The sequence below is a fragment of the Lissotriton vulgaris genome, chromosome 3_2, assembly GCF_964263255.1.
Source record: "Lissotriton vulgaris chromosome 3_2, aLisVul1.2, whole genome shotgun sequence".
NCBI classification, from domain to species: Eukaryota; Metazoa; Chordata; class Amphibia; order Caudata; family Salamandridae; genus Lissotriton; species Lissotriton vulgaris.
The window spans coordinates 87,463,594-87,483,070 of record NC_141690.1 but is presented as its reverse complement, the minus strand read 5'-3'; the positions used below and the strand labels follow the sequence as shown (position 1 = coordinate 87,483,070).

Here is a 19,477-nt window from a genome sequence, read left to right as displayed (position 1 = left end):
AAACAAGAAGAAGAAAAAAGTCTTGTCAAACTGAAAAGGCATCTGGCAATTCTTTTTTTGAATGTAGCCGAAGGTACTCTTAAAATGACTATTTGCTATTTTCTAATTCAATCAACATCGAGATTGTTTCCTGTAGTTGATCAGTTTTGGGAAATATTATGAAGCTGTAAACTTTAAAGTTCCTCGTAAAATGCTGCACTAAATGATTAGGTAAAGAATGGTTACATATAATTCCAATGATGATGCACGAACACAGTATAATATTTAGAACATTGGAAAAGCCAACCATTTACATCTTTGAGCATAAAGGAAGGGATGAATCATAGACAAGGTTTAATAAAAACTCACGGCTAGCTACAATTGGCTAATACTGGGAACAGTCTTATAATCACAAATGTCTAGCAATGTGTGCCATATATAGTTGAACAGATCTATTTTACCCTTTAGTTTAAAATATTCATCCACAATGCCAGATTACCTATGTCCAATATCCATGTATCTATTTATAGCCTACAGGATGATTTTCCGTTGCGTATTACAACCTTCTGTGGCACCATTAAACCTCAATACAATAACAGCAGTTGAACTACCCGATTAGTGACTATTTAGTTGTATCAATAAAAAGAATCTCTTCCAGTGATAGTTATATTTGTATTTGTAATCATATTTTTTCTGCTTTTTGCATATTTCGAGCAATCCAACACTACAGAACGATGTATTATCAGCAGTTCACTTGTGTTTCTGGTACCCCCAACACTTCCCTTTGTCTAATAGATCTATTGTGTTTGGATGTCCTGCAGATGTTTTTATACAATAGCTGCTTAAGAGTCCTCTTTATTAATTATAACTTTCTTAAGGTATGTCTTGAGGTCATTTAGCTGGGATTCTTAACAAGAGGTGGGGTGTGCTGTGGTTTATCAAATGTTGATATATCAGGGGTGACCTGGCAGAGGGGAAGATAACCAGGATTTCCTGTGGGCCTCCTGTACTGCTGCCTCGTGTGACAAAGTTTACAACACAGCGACTCTGCTGAGTCTTTGATGACAGGTGGAAGCGTCTAAAAGGGTCCTACAACTACTGAACCACCATGGAGCTGCCAATTCTGTGTGTTTCCTCTGCTTGCTTTAAGTAATAAAAGTCTGTCACCTATTGCTCTGCCATTAGGTCACTAATGGCGCCCATGTGAGACACACATGATCAGGCTTTGCAATCCAAAGCGGTTCTCTTTGAACTGTTCAAAAGAATAATAGATTTCCGGCTCCCAAGTCTTAAATGATTGGAATACACAGGGCTGATGCGGTCCAACGGATACTTACCATGAGCGTCTCCTGTAACCCATCATCAACTGACAGAAAATGACGCAACATGCTTACAGGTACTGCAGTGTGAATCACGAATCCATGTATTAAACACACTGCCAACTGCAATACTTGGGAGGGTAAAATCTCAAACTCCCTTGTTAAGTCTTCTTGCTTCAGTGCAAGCCGCTATCCTTAACAGGGTAGCCTCCTCCAACAGACCCAGCATTTTCTTAGTGCCCCTGAATATATCAGCGGTTCTCATCATGGGCTCCAGCATTGCATAAAGCATGAGCATCTCACACCTCCCCTGAAGTGCTAACTCAGACCCTGTCTAACAGCATCAAGTATATCAGCCTAACCTGCTACAGTTACACAGATGACACTCAGATCATGCTAAAGCTGGACAACTCAAAGCACCTACACATCAGGATAGACCATTCATTCAGAGCGGTTAACCAGTAAATGTTGAGGAATCACAAACCTAATTCATTCAAAAAAGAGAACCTAGCTTACACAAAATGGGGTAACTATCAGTCTACAAACATCTGACGTCAGGAACCTGATCGTGAACATCAAATAGAACCTATCTAGGTCTTGGATACCAAGTCAAGTCATAAAAAGGGCATTCTACAACATGAAAACTCTTCCACTCATTTTTCCTTCATCTATAATTCCATCCAAAGCTCTAGATGATCATCTCCCTTGCCATGTCTCATCTCATCAAACCTGAATAGCGGTTCCTTGAGGCTCTGCTCGGAAAACTGCAATGAACCCAAAATAAGAAAGTAAGGCAATTAGTACACCTTTTGCTACAGGTCCGCATCAAATCAAGGAACCAACCTTTCTTACAAGTAAAACTGAGAAGATACTCACAGAGGAGAAACCTCCTCTCTAGACTAGCACTTCACTTAACCCCCTCCCCCATATAAAAGAAATATCCACCGAACCTCCAGGTTTATACAGGCAGCATAACTTTCTAAATCTCTCTCGGCAAAGATAGGCAACTGCCTAGCATGCAGGAAGGTAAAGTCTTGGTAATACCTAGACTGGTGATCAAGGTCAAAGGATGACACGAAAGTAAGAATCATACCTACACGAGCCAGGACCACTCACTACTCCAGAATGGTAGTCACAACTAGATGCACAGCCAAACCATAGTTTCCAATGCTCCACTCCACAAATATAACATCTACACATCTGCAATGGCATAATGTGGGCATCTGCTTCCATACACTGAAACACTTAACGAAGGCTGCAATCTCCGATAATCATGCAGGACATTCCAAAACTGCCCTCTTAGGTCACTCCAGAACTCAACACTCTACCATCCAAGCATGTTCATAGAGAACCGTGCTATATGTGCACAAATGTGCTTCAGCGCCTCTTCAGAAATATGAAGTGCTATGAAAAAAGCAACAATACAATACAGTGTTCTTATCAGCCAGAAGAATACAATAATTAACCCACTCCGGTATCCTCATGAACTTGCCACATTCCGGTTGTCCTTTCCATTCTGAGGCAGAGAATATGCTTCCCAATGACAGAGTTATACATTTGCTAAGAAATTAGGTGACTGTACTTGACAAAAAAAACTGATGATAGTGGTCATGGGAATAAGGTAACGGACACACATCGCACCAGGGAGGGTGATTAATGGGTTCAATGACCTCACAGTGGTGTTATTATTACCACTGAGATGGAGCCAGCGCCCCATAGCGGTGTAGGAGAGCTATGAAAGTTTCTCGATCCAGTTTGAAACCTGGAGATATTCAACAGAGGAGGCATCTGTTACATTAGTACTTATTAGAAAAGCAAATATTTTCTATTGCAAATTGATGATGGTGCCATCAAGTATTAGGTGGAGGATACTGTGCTGGGAAAATATCTCCTGTACAGTAGGCTACACATCCAAATGAATTGTGTCGAAATTTTGTATTAATAACATTTATAATGAACGCAGTTTAACTAGCCTGCAATCCACCAACGTCTGCCATACAAAATATGAAACATCTTTTCTCCATACCTGACTGAGTGACAGCCGACCACATCAGATTAAGTTTCTTGTAGCTGGTCAAAAAAAACTGCTCAGCCAAAGAAACTAGTCGCTGGGGCCTGGATCAAAAAGAAATGACCAGCTCCTTACTGTGAAGATTTTGGCATAAGACCTTTACAATGTATTCAGTCAGTAACACGGTGGCAGTGTAAGTGCATTACGTGCATCTAAAACATTCCCTCTGCTGGCTAAAAGTAAGAAAGCTGTGAGAATGCTGTAGTAAAGGCCACTACAATAATCCAACTAGGCACTGCGACACCTGTACCCGAAGAGCACTTTTCCATCGTAAATGGGGAGAGAGGGGTGGGGGGCGGGAGAAGGGGGAATAATCTATTGACCAATTTAAAACTGTATAATTATATACAAAAAGGCTAAAAAACAATCACTATTCTGAGCATAACTTTACTTGATCATAAGGTCAAATGATCCACAAGATAAATTCCAGGACTGCTGCCGGATGTGAATACACGGGCACATTTTAAATAAGAATGAAAGGACAATGACTAACATTTGATTGAACTGAGATAGCTTTTCAACATACTTCAGCGTTATACGAGTGCCATAAATCACCAACAGAAATATTTTACAAGAAAGGCTATTTGTTAAAAGAAAGAAAAAAAACAACTCTTAACTCCAAGGCAATTTCCCTCCTGTGCTGGGAATTGCTATTTTACTTGTTTTATGACGAGCTGGGCTCGTCATCAGTGTACGAGGAGGCTACACCATGACGAGCCCAGCTCGTCATGAGCGTGGAACTCGCCTGAGAAGAATGGATAGAGACCAGAGACCGGAAGGGACAGAAATTTTGTCTGCTGCTGAACAGATTGTTTGTCTGCAGACTGCAGAAGGGTGCATGACAAACTACAAGGGATTTCCAGAGGCCGCAAAGCAAAGAGTTGTCTTCACTTTTTATTTTTTTAGAAGGAAACATATTTTTGAGTCAAGGATTCTCAGTGTTTGGCATTTAACAGCCGAATATGCAAGAGAACTTAAAAAACAGAGATTAAATATTTAAATCTAAAAAAACGTCCTCTGCACATCGACTACATATTACCTGGCAATCAATGAGCAATTGTGTATCATGTTCTTCTCCACAACAATGCCCAATGATTCATCCGTCTCCACTATCTTGCCATCCTGATACCACAGCACCTGCATGTCCTGATCAATGTATGAAGCCATGCACTGAAAAGGTAAGCTGTCTCCTTCAAAAACAACTTGACGATGTGAAGGGGTCATGTAGAAAGAGGGCAACTCAAGAGGCGGATCTGAAAATAAAGCAATTACGTTTGTCAATGTGTTTTGTAATAATATACAAAGAAATTGCTCTACAAACGTGTCCAGTGGGGATATAACTTAAAAATAAGATTTCCAAAATTACTTAAAACTATTAAGGGGATGTTTATTTAAACCTATTTAAAATATCTTGTATTCACATTTGCTGCACACGAACGTACTTCCATATTTGTAAAACCTGTATAATGGTGATTTACCACTGGGTAGTGGAGTGCTTCACAATCACTATGCTAGCACAGCAGTTAAGCAATGACATAGCATGTATCAGCCTAAGAATGTAAAGCTTTTTAAAATCTTCAACTTCAAATAGTTGGCCATCAATACCTTTTTATTTGAAATATGTTGTTGTTCTCTAAATAAAAAACGAGTTACTTACCTGTACACTATGGTTCTCCAGTATTATCTTCCATGGATTCACATGATTGTATCTTTCCCATCATCATGGTGGGAGTCTCCCGGTAAAAAGATTAACCATAGCAGTAGAAGAAAAAACTGCCTAGAAACCATAGAGGAACATAACATTAGGCAACCTCTCCTCATTATGTGGTCCAAACCACAGCCAATCAGCTGCCAGCCCCAAGATACACCATCCCCAGCATAGCCACCATACCTCAGATTTACAACAGCCCAAGAGTGAGCTACGGAAGAAACCAGAGATAAAGGCGGTCTACCTCAGAAGAAACGGGGAGGTGGGCGGGGGCCCATGTGAATCTATTAAAGACAATACTGGAGAACCATAGTGTACAGGTAAGTAACTCGTTTTTTCTCCAGTATTGAATCTTTCATAGATTCATTTGCCTGTATCAGAATAGACAGCAGACCTTTTTCCAATAGGCGTTTCTAGTCTAGACCCCTTTGTCGCAGGGCTCTGCGGTGTCTCTATTCTTTTTTTTTTTTTTAAAGAAAGGACTTAAGAATTTTGCAACAGCTTTTTACAATTGAAAATATCTATCTATACACACAGTTACATAATCAATGCATTGTAAAGTGAGAAAACAAGTACCTTAGTGAAACAGGTGCCGCAGAACTGCTTCACCCACTGCTGAATCTGCTTTCAACTCTGTGTCCAGACAAGAATGTCTGGTAAATGTATGCACATTTGACCAAGTTGCAGCTCTGCAAATGTCTGGGATTGAGACGCCTGCCAGTAATGCTGTTGAAGTTGCCATCTTCGAGTAGAATGAGCACGCGCTATTGTGCACAAGGGCATTCCCGCTTTTTCACAACAGAAGACTATGGCGGATGCAATCCATTTAGAAATGGAGGTTCTTGAGAGAGCTAAACCTTTCCTTGGTCCTGAATGAGCTATGAACAATTGATTTGATTTACGCAACGACTGTCTTCTCTACGTAAAATTTTAGACATCTCCCAATGTCCAAAGTGTGCAGAGACTTTTCTGCTGTGGTGGAAGGGTTCTTGAAATATGAAGGCAGGATCACAGTTTCATTGAGATGAAAAGATGAAGGAATTTTAGGGATAACCTTCGGATTTGTTCTGAGAATTACCTTATCTGATCTGAACTGTAGGCATGGATCCAGAATGGAGAAGTCTTGGATCTCGCCGACTCTCCTTGCTGCTGTGAGAGCAAAAAGTAAGGCTACTTTCCATGAAATAAATTGCAACCCAGCTTTGTGAATTCATTCGAAAGGATCTCTCATGAGCTGCGACAAGACCGTGTTGAGCTGCCAAGGAGGCGGTGGATGTTTAATTGCGGAAATTTCCTGAGTAAACCTTTTAGGAATTTTTAATTATCCTTTGAGACCAAAGTGACGTACAGTCTGGAGATCTGCGGTATCTGGAGATTGCTGCTAAATTTACTTTTATTGGAGTATGAGAAAGTCCAGATCTGGCTAGCTGAAGCAGATATGGGCGAATTTGCTCTGCAGAAGACTTAAAAGGATGTACATTATTTGAAATACACCAGTTACAAAATCTCTTCCATTTTGCTGTATATGTCTTGTTAGTAGACATTGCTGTATAACTCGATAGTAATTCACGACATTCTTGAGGAATATTCAGTGACTGAAATTCATGTTCATAAGGTTCCAAGCTGATAATCTTAAAGAGGTCAATTGTGAGTGAAGAACTTTGCCTTGGTTCATGGTAATCAAATTCTGGATTAACGGAAACTGTATCCTGGGTTCCACCGACAATTGGAGAAGTTCTGTGTACCAAAACTGTCTCAGCCAAGCTGGGGCTATTAATATTATGTGGCATGGTTCTGATCTCATCTTTCTCAATATCTTCGGAATTAGAGGGAATGGTTGAAATGCATAAGCGAACATCCCTGTCCAGCGAAGATGTAGAGCATTTCCTCTGGATCCTTTTTGTGGAAATCTGCTTGCAAAATGTTTGCATTTCTTGTTGCTTCGATTCACAAACAAGTCCAAATTCGGCTTGTCCCATAGGTTGAATATTGGAAGAAGTTGGTCTTGATTCAGTTCCCACCCGTGGCAAATGGCAATTGATCTGCTTAACGAATCTGCCCTTGTGTTGTCCACTCTAGGAACATGTTCCACCTGTAGAGTAATGTTGTGATGCAAAAGCCATTCCAAATTTTCTGGGTTTGAGCAGACAGGGGCTTTGACCTCGTGCCACCCTGTTTCAGAAGATAAAACATTGTTGTTGTACTGTCGGTCCATACCAGGACCGAAGAGCCACGAATTTTGGGAAGAAAGGCTTGAAGACCCAGGAAAACTGCTTTCAATTCCAAAAGATTGATGTGCAGTTTTGCCTCTCGAGGTGACCAATGAACTTGAATCTCTAGGTCTTGCAGGTGCGCTCCCCTACTCTGTAATGAACAGTCTGATGTCACGACGTAACTGGGAGATCGAGGTTCGAACAGAAGGCCCTTTGTCAAGTTGCTCCTGATACCCCACCATGACGTTTTGCATGTTTGATCTGAGTGTTGATGACGAGTTTGTCCTCGAATGAACCTAGGGCTTGAACCCATTGCTTGTCTAGAGATTCTTGCAGTGGTCTCATATAAACACTGCAGTTGGGAACTAATAGGATTCAGGATGACATCATTCCCAGTAAAGACTTGAAGACCCTGATTGAAGTGGATCTTTTTGATTTTATTGATGCTGTCATATTTAAAATCTTTGTTATGCGTTCCTCCGAGGGAAAAGCTTTTGCTTCCTGAGTTTTTATTAGCGCTCTGATGATTTGGAGTGATTGTGTCTGAGTAAGGGAATACTTTTCTCTGTTTATCCGAAGACCTAATGTTCGGAAAAGATCCATACAAATTAGTAGAGACTGTTGCGTCTCCTGGTACGATGCGCCTTTTATCAGCCAGTCGTCCAGATATGGAAGAATTTGGAGACCTTGTTGCCTTAAATGTGCTGTGATTGGTGCCATACATTTTGTGAAAACCCTTGGGGCAGATTTGAGGCCGAAGGGCAATACTTTGAACTGGTAATGGCGTCCCGCCACCATGAACCACAGATACTGTTTGTGTGTTTTGTGGATTGGGATATGGAAATATGCATCCAAGAGGTCTTAAGAAACTATGTAATCTCCCTTGCTAAGTAAAGGAGGATTTCCTGTAAGGACAGCATGCGGAACGAGATTTTCTTTATGTATTTGTTCAGGTCTCTGAGGTCCATTACCTGCCTTCATTTGGTAGACTGCTTTTTCTTTTTCAGGAAAAAGTGCAAATAGAATCCTGTCCCTTGTTATTCTAGTGGAACTTCTTCTATTGCCCCTTTCATAATGAGAGTTAAAATTTCCGTTTTGAGGGTATATAGAAGGTTTTGATTTCTGTTAGTAGGTGGTCGATTTGGAGGTTTTTGTGAGAATTCCAGGGTGTGACCTTGTGTTATGATATCTAACACCCATTTGTCTGATATTATTGATTGCCAATAATTTAGAAATTAAGAGAGGTAATGGAACTGTTTGAGATGAGACGGGCCGGTGGTGCCTGAAGAACATATGTGTCTTCGACCAGAGTCTTGCGCCTTTCCACTTGCAGCAGATTTTCTCCTTCCTTGCTGTTGATATGATGTGTTAGAGGACCGATACTGCTGATTGTTGGAGAACTTACGGTACCCCTGTTGATGATAAGACTGGTACCTGTTCGATTGAAAAGAGTAACGTTGATGGAATTGTCCTCTCGATTCTCTGCCACGAAAAGATTGAAAGCAGCCTTGTTGTACAGACCCCAGAGTTCCAGCTGTGTCAGTGTCTGCTTTTATTGCTTGAAGCGCCTCATCAATGTGCTTCCCGAACAGACTTTCTCCATCAAAAGGCATGTCCATGATTTTTGATTGGACCTCAGGCCTAAAAGATGTTGACTTTAGCCATCCTTGCCTACGAAGAGCCACCTCTCCAGCCATTTGTCGAAATCCTACGGACACAATTCCATAGCTATATCAATTGACTCAGACGCTGCTCTGGCTCCATCATGAAGAATTGTAGTTGCTTTCTCTTTTTTGTCCTCTGGGAGATGGACAGAATTGGTGTGATGTCCGACCACATCTGCCTATGGAATCTACTGATTAGCGCCAGTGCATTTGCTGCCTTGATAGAAGTTGCCGCCATAACAGCAAAGCATTTTCCTATACTATCCATTCTTTTACCTTCTTTATCAGGAGGAGCAAAACAGGCAGTCACCGGATATTTGGAGCGCCTCTGCGCCGCTTGTGTAACAACTGACTCAGGACGAGGATGTCCAATCAGGCATGCTGGGGTTGTCTCAGGAGCACAGTATTTCTTTTCAATTTTTGGAATTGAGGCTGAACTGATGCCGTATTTTTAATTAATTTCAGTCCTTCATCCCATATATGCTGTATTATCGGGATAGCTTTTACTGACTTTCAAGATGATTCTTTAAAATCATAAAGAAAACATTCACTTTCTTTTACAGGCATTGTAAGTTCAAATCTCTTTGCAGCTTTTTCAATCAGGTCATGGAAACTGGCTTTATCCTCTGGTGGAGAACTCGCTTGAGGTAACGTTGACGAAGGCGAAGTTGGAACAATGTATTGATCCCATTCATCCCCAACTATGTCATCATGGGGAATCTCTCCTTCTGCTTGGTCTTCATGATCACTCTCCATTAGGTCATCCCTAATAGTTATTATTTTCGGAGTGTCTATTCTTTGCACTGGAGGCGGAGATTGAACCACTGGTGTTTCAGCTACAGGTTGAGGAATACTAGCAGGAGTGGAGGCTGATGCGTTATCCTCCGGAAAAAGGCGATAATAACTATCAATCATGTGCCTCAAATCAGAGATTAAGTATAAAGGCACCGACATAGCCTCTTCCTGAATATTAGGACTCACTTATTCCACCTCTTCATAATTATATGCCTGATGGAATAATTCATATTGTTTTGAACCTTGTACTGGTCGATCTTTGAAAGAAAATTGCTCCTGAACTTCCTGAAAATCATCATCTTCTGATTCCTGACTTTTAATGTGTAGCTGAGAGGGGCTATAGGCTAATCCATAAGGACCTTCATCCTCAGATTCTTGGCAATCTAGAATTGTGGATGGCAGAAGTGGAGAAATTTTAGGTGTTGAAAATTCAGCTTTTTTGCCCGTCGACGGTGTAAATGACTTAATAGAGATGAAGGTTGAAGTTTTCGTCATCGTTGGAGATTCAAAAACTGTCACAGTCGATGACTTGCTCGTCAACTATGGGATCGTCGATGGAATCACCAACAGAATCGTCGACGGAGTCGTCAACGGAATCATCGCCTACGTAGATGTTGACGAAGTTCCAACACTCACCGTCGACGGAGTCGTCATCGTAATCGCTGTCGACAACGCAGACGTCGTCGACGAGATGGTCGTCGGAGTAGTCAACGCTTTCATCGGCGATCTGACAAGAATTTCTTTCGTTTTCAATGGCGGCAATGACAACCGAGTCTTCTTTTCTAAGGTAACCTTGTGAGGAGTTTGAGGAAAAGAAGAGTCCCCTTCTTTGATTTTTCCTGATTTTTGTCTCTTTTGAACTTCTTTCTCCTCAAAGGACTCGCTCTTGTGTTTTCTAGAGGAATTTCATTTAGCATCTCCATCAAACTCAGAGTCTGTTGCTTTCTTCTTCTGAAGCCAAAGCAATAGGCGTGCTTCTCTGTCCTTAAGTGTTTTAGCAGAGAAGGTACGACAATGTTTGCAGTCCTTAGGAACATGCTTGGGATACAAGAAGTACAAGCATTCCTTATGTGGGTCTTCAGAAAACAATCTGGCTTTTCCACAAGATCTGCAAGTTCTGAACAGTCTCTTTTTAGAGCCTTCAGACATTTTTAAAGAAATAAGAGGGAAAATCAGTACCTCACTTCCAACTGTAGAAGGTCAAAAGTTCAGCAAAGATCAACTGAGCTCAGCTCCGGGAGACTCCTCAAACGAAGGCGGTTGGAAATCTGAGGTATGGTGGTTCTGCTGGGGATGGTGTATCTTGGGGCTGGCAGCTGTTTGGCTGTGGTTTGGACCACATAATGAGGAGAAGAGGTTGCCTGATGTTATGTTCCTCTATGGTTTCCAGGCAGTTTTTTCTTCTACTGCTATGGTTATTCTTTTTACCGGGAGACTCCCACCATGACGATGGGGAAGATACAGGCATGTGAATCTATGAAAGATTCCATACTGGAGAACGAATATTCCACTTGAATTAATGACATACTTATTGAAAAGATTACATAAATCACTGGTTGACAGGGGCAGTATTTTTTTTAAACAGATTTTATTGCAGGTTAAGTCAACAATTACGCATTAGGCCATTAAAGTCAATGCTGTCGCATAGGTCTTGTTACAATACCAGAATCCCACAATGCAATACGCATCAAAACAGCTGTTTTAAACTTAATCCCCCCTCAAGTCAAATTTTTTTTGGCATGATATTGTGCTCAGGGCTGGTATATTCATCTGGTAATTCACTCCAGTTCCTCTCAGCGTCCCTCTCGTAGTCAAAGAGGGACACACTCTTAACGGGAATCCCCTTCTTGCTGGCGACAAGCAGGGTGTTCAAGGCAGAGGGGGAGTCAGAGTTGGTGAACCCACTGGAGTGGGGTCACGTGTATCTAGATCTGGGTCCCTCAGGGAGTCCACTTAGGTTTCTCATGCCAGCGCCATTTGCAGTGAGCAAATACCCCACCTAGCCTCTCTAACACGTCCACTTCATCGCTTGCCCATTTCTCAAGTTATTTTCGCCACCCACAGGAGTAGTGTCTTTAAGCCACCAACCGACTCCGGAGCCATTAGCCAAGAGATCCAAGACAAAAAATGTGTTCTAGAATCTAATGACGCACAGATATTTCACTATTACAACAATGAATACAAAGATACCACAGAGCTTCCCTTTATGCAAAGACAAAACGACCACCATTATTAGACAGTTCGCCCAAAACTACTAGCAAATTTAAACTTCTAGCAAAGATGTAGTGGTCTCAAAGAAACATTTATTAGTGTGTGGACACACACAGTTCATTTTTGCTCCTTACCACATGTTAGGAGTTCTGGCTTCACTGCTGTCACAGGCTGCCCCAGCAATGACTTTGGGAAGGCGCACTTGGTTTCTCGCACAGTTATATTGCGATCTTTCACCCATCTGGATATCCACACTGCGTTGCAGTCACACAGAATAAAGTCTGTTTGGAATTCCCTATAATCACATAATCAGATGTCACGCTACTACACATGGGAATAATCAGATAACACAGCACAAATAAAAATGCCAAACGACGCTAACAGCATACAAGGAACATCTCAAATATGAAGACTACAAACACACATTACTCACAATGACTTCAATGATTCCAGATGATCAAATGTTCCAGGTGCTAGAGACGAAAAAAGATTTCCCGAAAGATTCCTGAAAAAACAGATGCGGTGTTAACTAGCTAGTCTGGATTAGTACAATGTGATGTATTAGTGGTAAAGGTTAATATGCAGGTCATAATAACCCTACAACTTTAAAACAGTCTGACAGAAGATGTGATATTTCTCAAAATAAAAAGGCTAATCTGGAAACAATTACAGAATGGTATTGAAGCCAAAATAGTTGAAAAAACAACAATGTTGATTAGGGAACTAAAAATCTAGCAAGAATGAGGAAATAAGTGCCCATACATTGATTGACAAGCATTTTGAGATTTTGGCCTAGCCAGTATTTTTTTTTTGGTTTTCCCCATAAATCATCAAAAATGCATACATATAGAAAATACATAAAGAAGCTTCCAGCCAGCCATCATCCATTGGCCTATTATATTGTCATTCACACTTTGCTTATACCCACCAAAGGAGACAGTATACAGCAATTTTATTTGTTCAGGAAGGGCCCTGGGCAGCTCTCTGGGCACTGCTACCAGGCTGCTTGAGTGCCTGTATGTGTGTGTCATCTTGAGCATATCTATTTCCTTAGTTAGGAAGAAAAAGCATTTAAAATGACATGAAAACCATTTAAAAATGACAAGTGTGTGCACATACATCCGCACTCATTGGTGGCCATCTTGGAATGGTTTTTGTTACAATAACCCATGACAATATGGGTGCTCATTCATGTGCCCGTAGAACAAGTTACTTACCTTCGGTAACGCTTTTTCTGGTGGATACAGTATCTGCCTGTGGATTACTCACCTTGTGAATATCCCCTGCGCCAGCAGCATTCGGAAATTTTTCGTAGCTCTCCACGCCATCATCACAATAGCATGGCTCCGCTCGCGGCTCCGCTGACGTCACTGGAGCCACAATTGAGACTCGTCAGCGTGATGACAACAGTTCTGCTCTTTTTTTCCCTGTACCTTCGAGGCATATGGACCGACCGACAAATATTTATAGTATGCACAGTACACAGTATTCAAACCAACACACAGTGTGGAGTCGGAGGGTGGAGTCGGAGGGTGGAGTCGGAGGGTGGACGGTTGAAATGGAGAGTGGGTGAATGGATGGATGGATGAAAGGGTGGATAGAGAGTGGGTGGATGGATGGATGAATGATGGGTGGATGAAAGTGTGGAAGGCTGTCTTGATGGACGGTTGAAATGATGGATGAATGGATGGATGAAAGTGCGGATGTAGGGAGAGTGGGTGGATGGATTGATGAATGATGGGTGAATGAAAGTGGAAGGAAGCGAATGACTGACTTTTGAAAAGTGCTTTCTCAACAAGCTCAAGGCTGAAATTTGACATTTACAGTGCGATGTCAGATGAAATTACACATTTTCAGTGCAATGTCACAAACTTTTCTATCTTAACATGAACTTTGAGTGACATCGCAAAAAAGAAAGACAAGCGCCAGGTTGGCATTGGACATTTGCAGTGCGATGTCACTCAAAAAAAGAAAGACAAGCGCAAGGTTGACATTGGACATTTTCAGTGCGATGTCACTCAAAGGGTTCTATCAAAATGAACAAGCCCGCTGTTACATTTGAGTGCGATGTTACATTTGAGTGCGATGTTACATTTGAGTGCGATGTAACTCAAACGTTTATATTCGAAAGGGTGGAAGGCTGAATTGATGGGTGGGTGAAACGGTGAGTGGGTGAATAGATGGATGAAAGGGTGGATGAATGAAAGGGTGGATGAATGAAGAATGGGTGGCTGGATGAAGAATGGGTGGATGAAAGTGTGGAAGGCTGAATAGATGGACGGGTACAATGGTGAGTATGTGAATGGATGGATGAAAGGGTGGATGAATGGAGAGTGGGTGGATGGATGGATGAATGATGGGTGGAAGAAAGTGTGGAAGACTGCATGGATGGACGGTTGAAATGGTGGGAGATCGCAAAAAAGAAAGACAAGCGCAAGGTTGACATTTGACATTTCCAGTGCGTTGTCACTCTAAAACAAGTTGGTAAAGTTATAAAAATATTACAGTTACATGAACTGTTGTGCGGTTAAGTGTAGTTAAATGTAGGAGCACAATCTGGAAATACAGTAGTTTAAAGGAAGGCATATGGGACAAATTGTATTTGGGGCTAAAATCAGCATTTTGCAATGGAAGGGGCAAGAGTCATGACTTCACAGTGGAGGGGTAGAGTAAATACATACTTGTGGGCAAAGCAATAGCAGGAGCCTATAGCGAGAGTAATAACCCCTGTATGAAATGTCAGCAGAGGTGAAAAAAGGAGTAGGGATGTGGGGGGTGTAGCAATGGGAGTTTAGCGTCCCTGGGGGCTGACGCAGCAGAGTTTATGGGAGGCTCCATTTCCAGGAGGAGGCCCTGGTGTCTGGAGCAGGGAGGGATGCTGCGAGGCTCTGCATCCCCTCACTTTTTGGCTCAGCTGCTGCAGGAAGTGTGTGGGGCTGAAAGTGACACTGCATTGAATAGTGCCTGATCTGTTTGTCTGCAAAAAGCATGTAATATTATACTTTTTTTTATCATTGATCCGATTAAAAATAATAAACACCACAGTTTTTTAGAGTGAACTCGACCTGATGGTATTTTTTTTTTTTTACATGAGTAGCAGTTACATTACACTAAGTCAAATAATTTTTTGGGGTACGAGGAGAATCATATGATGTGAAGCAGACGCCGAGACTAGAACTTAGCTTGCCAAGTTTCAACTCATCACACCACATCCTTTCTCGCTTGGAAATATAGTAATTAGAACTCAGTGGGGGAATAGCGTGCTTTTAATTCATATATATTTACACTGCAGCAAACAATGCGGGTGACATAACACAGCTTTTAGGAAAACATGCTGCCTTACATTAATTGCTGGACCATTCGATACAATTGACAGCTTTTGGTTGTAATAAAGGAAGCTCGCACTTCTGGTGTTCCTACTATCCTGCCACAAAACGAGTAGGTGAAGCCCGCTAACTGCGTAACAAGTCCAAACCAAAACACACTTGTCAAATAAGAGGAAGCCAGGGCCCGTCATCTCTCATGAAGAGAGAGAGAGAGAGAGAGAGAGAGAGAGTGTATCAGTTGTGCTGTACAACTGGCTGCAATCGTCCACAAAATAAATGCAAAGGCTTTCTTAGCATGATCGTTAAGACTTGCTTGCTTCAGGTTTTGGAGCGAATGTTGAAGGCGCTTACTGACCACTCGTACAAACGGCCGCCATTGTCCCGCCTGCACTTCGAAAGTGGAAGAGGGCAGTGCCTGCTGATTGTAAGCAAAGCACGTCTTTGTGCCAGTAAAGAAAGCAAGCGCGAGCCTCCATGACTGCCACAAGCTGTGAGAAAGCAGGAGGGGGGTGGGAACAAAGGGAACAGGAATACTGCCAATGTAGGGGGGTGATATCGCCAGGGGTTGAGGCCACTCGCTTTGTAAATTTGACAACCAACTGGAACTCCTAAAAGAAACTCCAGTAAAAGACTTGCAAGGGGATAGTTAAAGGAGGGAATATTTATTGTACCCACAAAAGAAATGTCTATAGGTTTGTTGTGGAGTCTCTCTATTGACTGCGGAATAGGGGTAGATGGGGAAATATGAAATCCGGCTGGGCGTTGGGGACAGGTAATGATAATGAAAACAAGCTATTTTAACAAAAAAAAATGAAACTCGAAGAAGGCACAGACTGCTCAATTCTACAGAACCGTCAGTACTTGGGAATGAAATAACTTCAGAGTCTGTTCAGACAAATTTTTCGTTGGCTTCATCTGTGCACCAATCTGCGTTTGCATTTAACGTTTAGTTATGATACAAAGCGTCGAGTGATCAAACCGTGCACAACAGGAAGATCGCCCAAAGCGCACAGAAGCATGAAGGGACTCAACAAATTATTTATTTATTTGTAATCACAAAGAAGTAACAGCCAGCTCGGTGTGAGGAGAAGTGAGGCCCAGCGCGCGCTGTGAAAGCTTCATGCTTGAAAGCCTGAGGCCGAGCGCAAGCTGGGGAAGCCACTGACGTCCTTCCTTCTAACTTCAGAAACAGAGTATATTATTGCCATTCACAAACGTAATAGCTTTGACCTAGTAAACTTCCTGGAAGGTGTTCTAGTCCCACTTCTGACAAAGAACTAGAAACGGTTTACCTACAGAAACATTTTGGATTTTTCACATGCCACAAATGATGAATGAAATGTGGAATGAAAAAACTCTTAAAAACTGTACTGCTTGGCCACAACATAAATATGCTACTCTCCACAGATTAATTATTCTGTTTCTTGTAATCTAGTTTTAAAACAGACTCCAAACACACAATATAGATGCAGAAGTCGAACTTTAAAGTTGTGATGCACCACCTGGCAAATGTCAGCCATCAGCGATTTTCTGAACCTTTGATTAAAGATCGCTCTCCTCAAACAACAAACAAGCTCTTGGCATTGCTGTGGGGAGTGGGGGAGAAGAAATGCGAGACACGGCCTGGCGGCCGTGAAAAGTGAGTGGCAGGGGGCGGGGAGTGGATCCCTTTGAAGTGAAGCTCTCGGAGGCAGGAGGGAGCAAATGCCAAGCGCGCGCATGAGCACATGCACTCGACGAAATCCGCGATGGTTTAGACCTTGGTTTGCCCCCAATACTCTCGTCTATTTATTCCTTTCGGAATATAATAGACGAGACCTAAAAAGGGGTTGGGGTAGAAAGGAGTGTAAAAGGTGTAGTGGCAATGTTAAGAAGTTTAGAGAAGTTGTAGGAGGCAAATCGGAGTCAGAGAGCAAAAATTGTGCTGAGGACCCACAAGGTGGAAACAGAAAACCATCAATTAAGTGAGCGAGTGATGGAGCTCTTGAAGTGGTCTCAATTAGATAAAGTCAATGCAACAGTGAAGCAGGTCAACAGTAGTTTGTAGTGTTTCGTATTCTCAGTGATCATGGCTTTGCACATTTTTGGACGAATTGCACACATTTGAGTGAGCATTGATTGGATTATCAGAGCTATCCCAGGTTGCAGGTAAGCTGGGAAAAACTAGTGCATATACAGACAGCTCATCATATCAACCAATTATGCCAAATTCATCAATGAAGCCATCAACTGAAGAACACTTTTCAAGATAGACAATTAAGCACTGAATCAACCCCCTCTGCCTCTCTCTCCCAATCCACGCTCCACAGACAAGTGCAATGTCATCAATCACATCTTTAGCAAACAAATTACTGAAAATCTGACAGCAAATCGAAAACACTAAGTCTGCTTCTCCGCTTACATCCCCATCCCTTCTTCTAGAATCATGCAATGGTCTGTGGGTAACATGTAAAAAAAACAGGAGTCGGTTAAACGAAGGCCACTTCAAAGGGAAATTACAACAACATTGGCAGGAAATTATAAAGCTGGAATATGCCCTGTGTTCTCATCTGGTCGACAGTGCCCTGCTATCATATCAGGCTCTACAAACAAAGGCAACCATTAAGTAAAAATAAAAACACTGGCACTGAAAGAACTACCCTATGTGTGAATCTGCTCCTTGTGAAATTGCGAAATTCAGTCACTCAAAGTGAAATTATCCATTGGCTGAAATTGACAAACTGCCTCAGGCTTTATGCTGTAGTGGGCGGAAGAAAAACATGGATGGCTCAAAAACAGACCAATTGATGAAAAGAGATGGCTAAAGGCCAAATTATGTAAGAAAATTACACACATAATGTAATTGAAATCAAAAGGTCTTGGCTAAACCCAGACCTAAAAAAATGGCTAAGGCGCAGCCAGTACTGGCTATGTTACAGTGCTTTTCCTTTAAAACTTTCAGCCATGCTATGCCACATGGCTAAAAGACATTGACAAAGCCAATAGCTCTTGCATAGGCAAGACCTACCAGCTTTGTTAAAGCTTATTTTTATTCCCCTTTAGCTATGCTGCACAGCAACACGGCTGTAGGACAGCACACTAAAACTCATTTGCAAGGCCAGTAGTTCCCACAGGCAAGACCTATTGACTTTGCCACTGATTTTTCCAGTTCCAGGTGTGATTTAATTCATTTTGAGTTTTTTTTGTACATGGCACGTGCAGTCAAATGGCTGCTGAAGAGAGATTATATAACGATTTTTACCAATACTATTGTGATTTTAAGTTTCATCCTTAATTTAAACTTCATGGGTATGAAATATAAAAATTTAACAGTGTATTGCTTCCTAAAGCAATCACTGCATTCCTGAATTCACATTTGATTGCATATCAGGTATTTACATTAGCTTACTATGACTTACAACACACAATAATAGTTATGCATGAGTGAATTTGCATATATAACAAAGACTCCTGCATTCACAAATAAGTACATAGGGAAGAAAGTGTGGTTTAGAAATTATTGCACACACTGTAAATTTTAATATTCATAAAAAAATTATATATAGTCCGTAAATGCACATTTAAACAGACGTCGCTGATGTGACCTGTAATCCTATCAACATAATGTATAGAACTGAATAAAAGGTATGTTTTACTAAGTTTTTCAAATCACACATTTTTGAAAAAAAAAACTTTCAAACCATTATAAAATACGTACAGTCTTACGAGATTTGAGAGTCCTTTGAAAATGTCTGCATTCAGGCAACCGATTTTGTTATTACCCAGGTCCCTGAAAAAACAAGAAATTAAATGAATACTTTAATCAAAACATCCATTCCATGATTATTATTTTAATTCGATTTGTTGTTTCAAACAAAAACATTTCTCAATGTATACAAAGCAATTTCTATATTTGTTTTTATTGTAGTCTTTGTCTGCACAGTTTATTCAAAGGTTATCGTATGATTCATTCAGCTACTATGATGTGTTCCACATTTGCTGTTCAATGGACAGAACATGAGTATTAGTGTACTTGGTGGGGACAGGAACTGATGCCAGCTTATGAAAACCAAACCAATTATATGGCACGTTTAAGTCTAAGAAAACGGACCGGTTTCACACTAGGCAAAATTACTGGGCCTATGCATTAAGGTCAGAACGCACAGAAGCAAGATGAGATGGTTTGGTTAAAGGGACCACTCCCTAAACAAA

General features: G+C 41.4%; 1 protein-coding gene across 1 annotated transcript in view; it reads right to left on the bottom strand.

Moving 5' to 3' along the window:
• The window catches only part of ADGRA3 (adhesion G protein-coupled receptor A3), a 375,408-nt gene that overhangs the window by 225,949 nt on the left and 129,982 nt on the right, over window positions 1–19,477 (bottom strand). The window contains exons 4-7 of the mRNA XM_086964033.1: window positions 18,984–19,055; window positions 12,394–12,465; window positions 12,095–12,255; window positions 4,409–4,622 (exon numbers count right to left, since the gene is read on the bottom strand). Of these exons, the coding sequence (XP_086820159.1) occupies window positions 4,409–4,622; window positions 12,095–12,255; window positions 12,394–12,465; window positions 18,984–19,055 (519 nt within the window). The remainder of the gene's footprint in view (window positions 1–4,408; window positions 4,623–12,094; window positions 12,256–12,393; window positions 12,466–18,983; window positions 19,056–19,477) is intronic.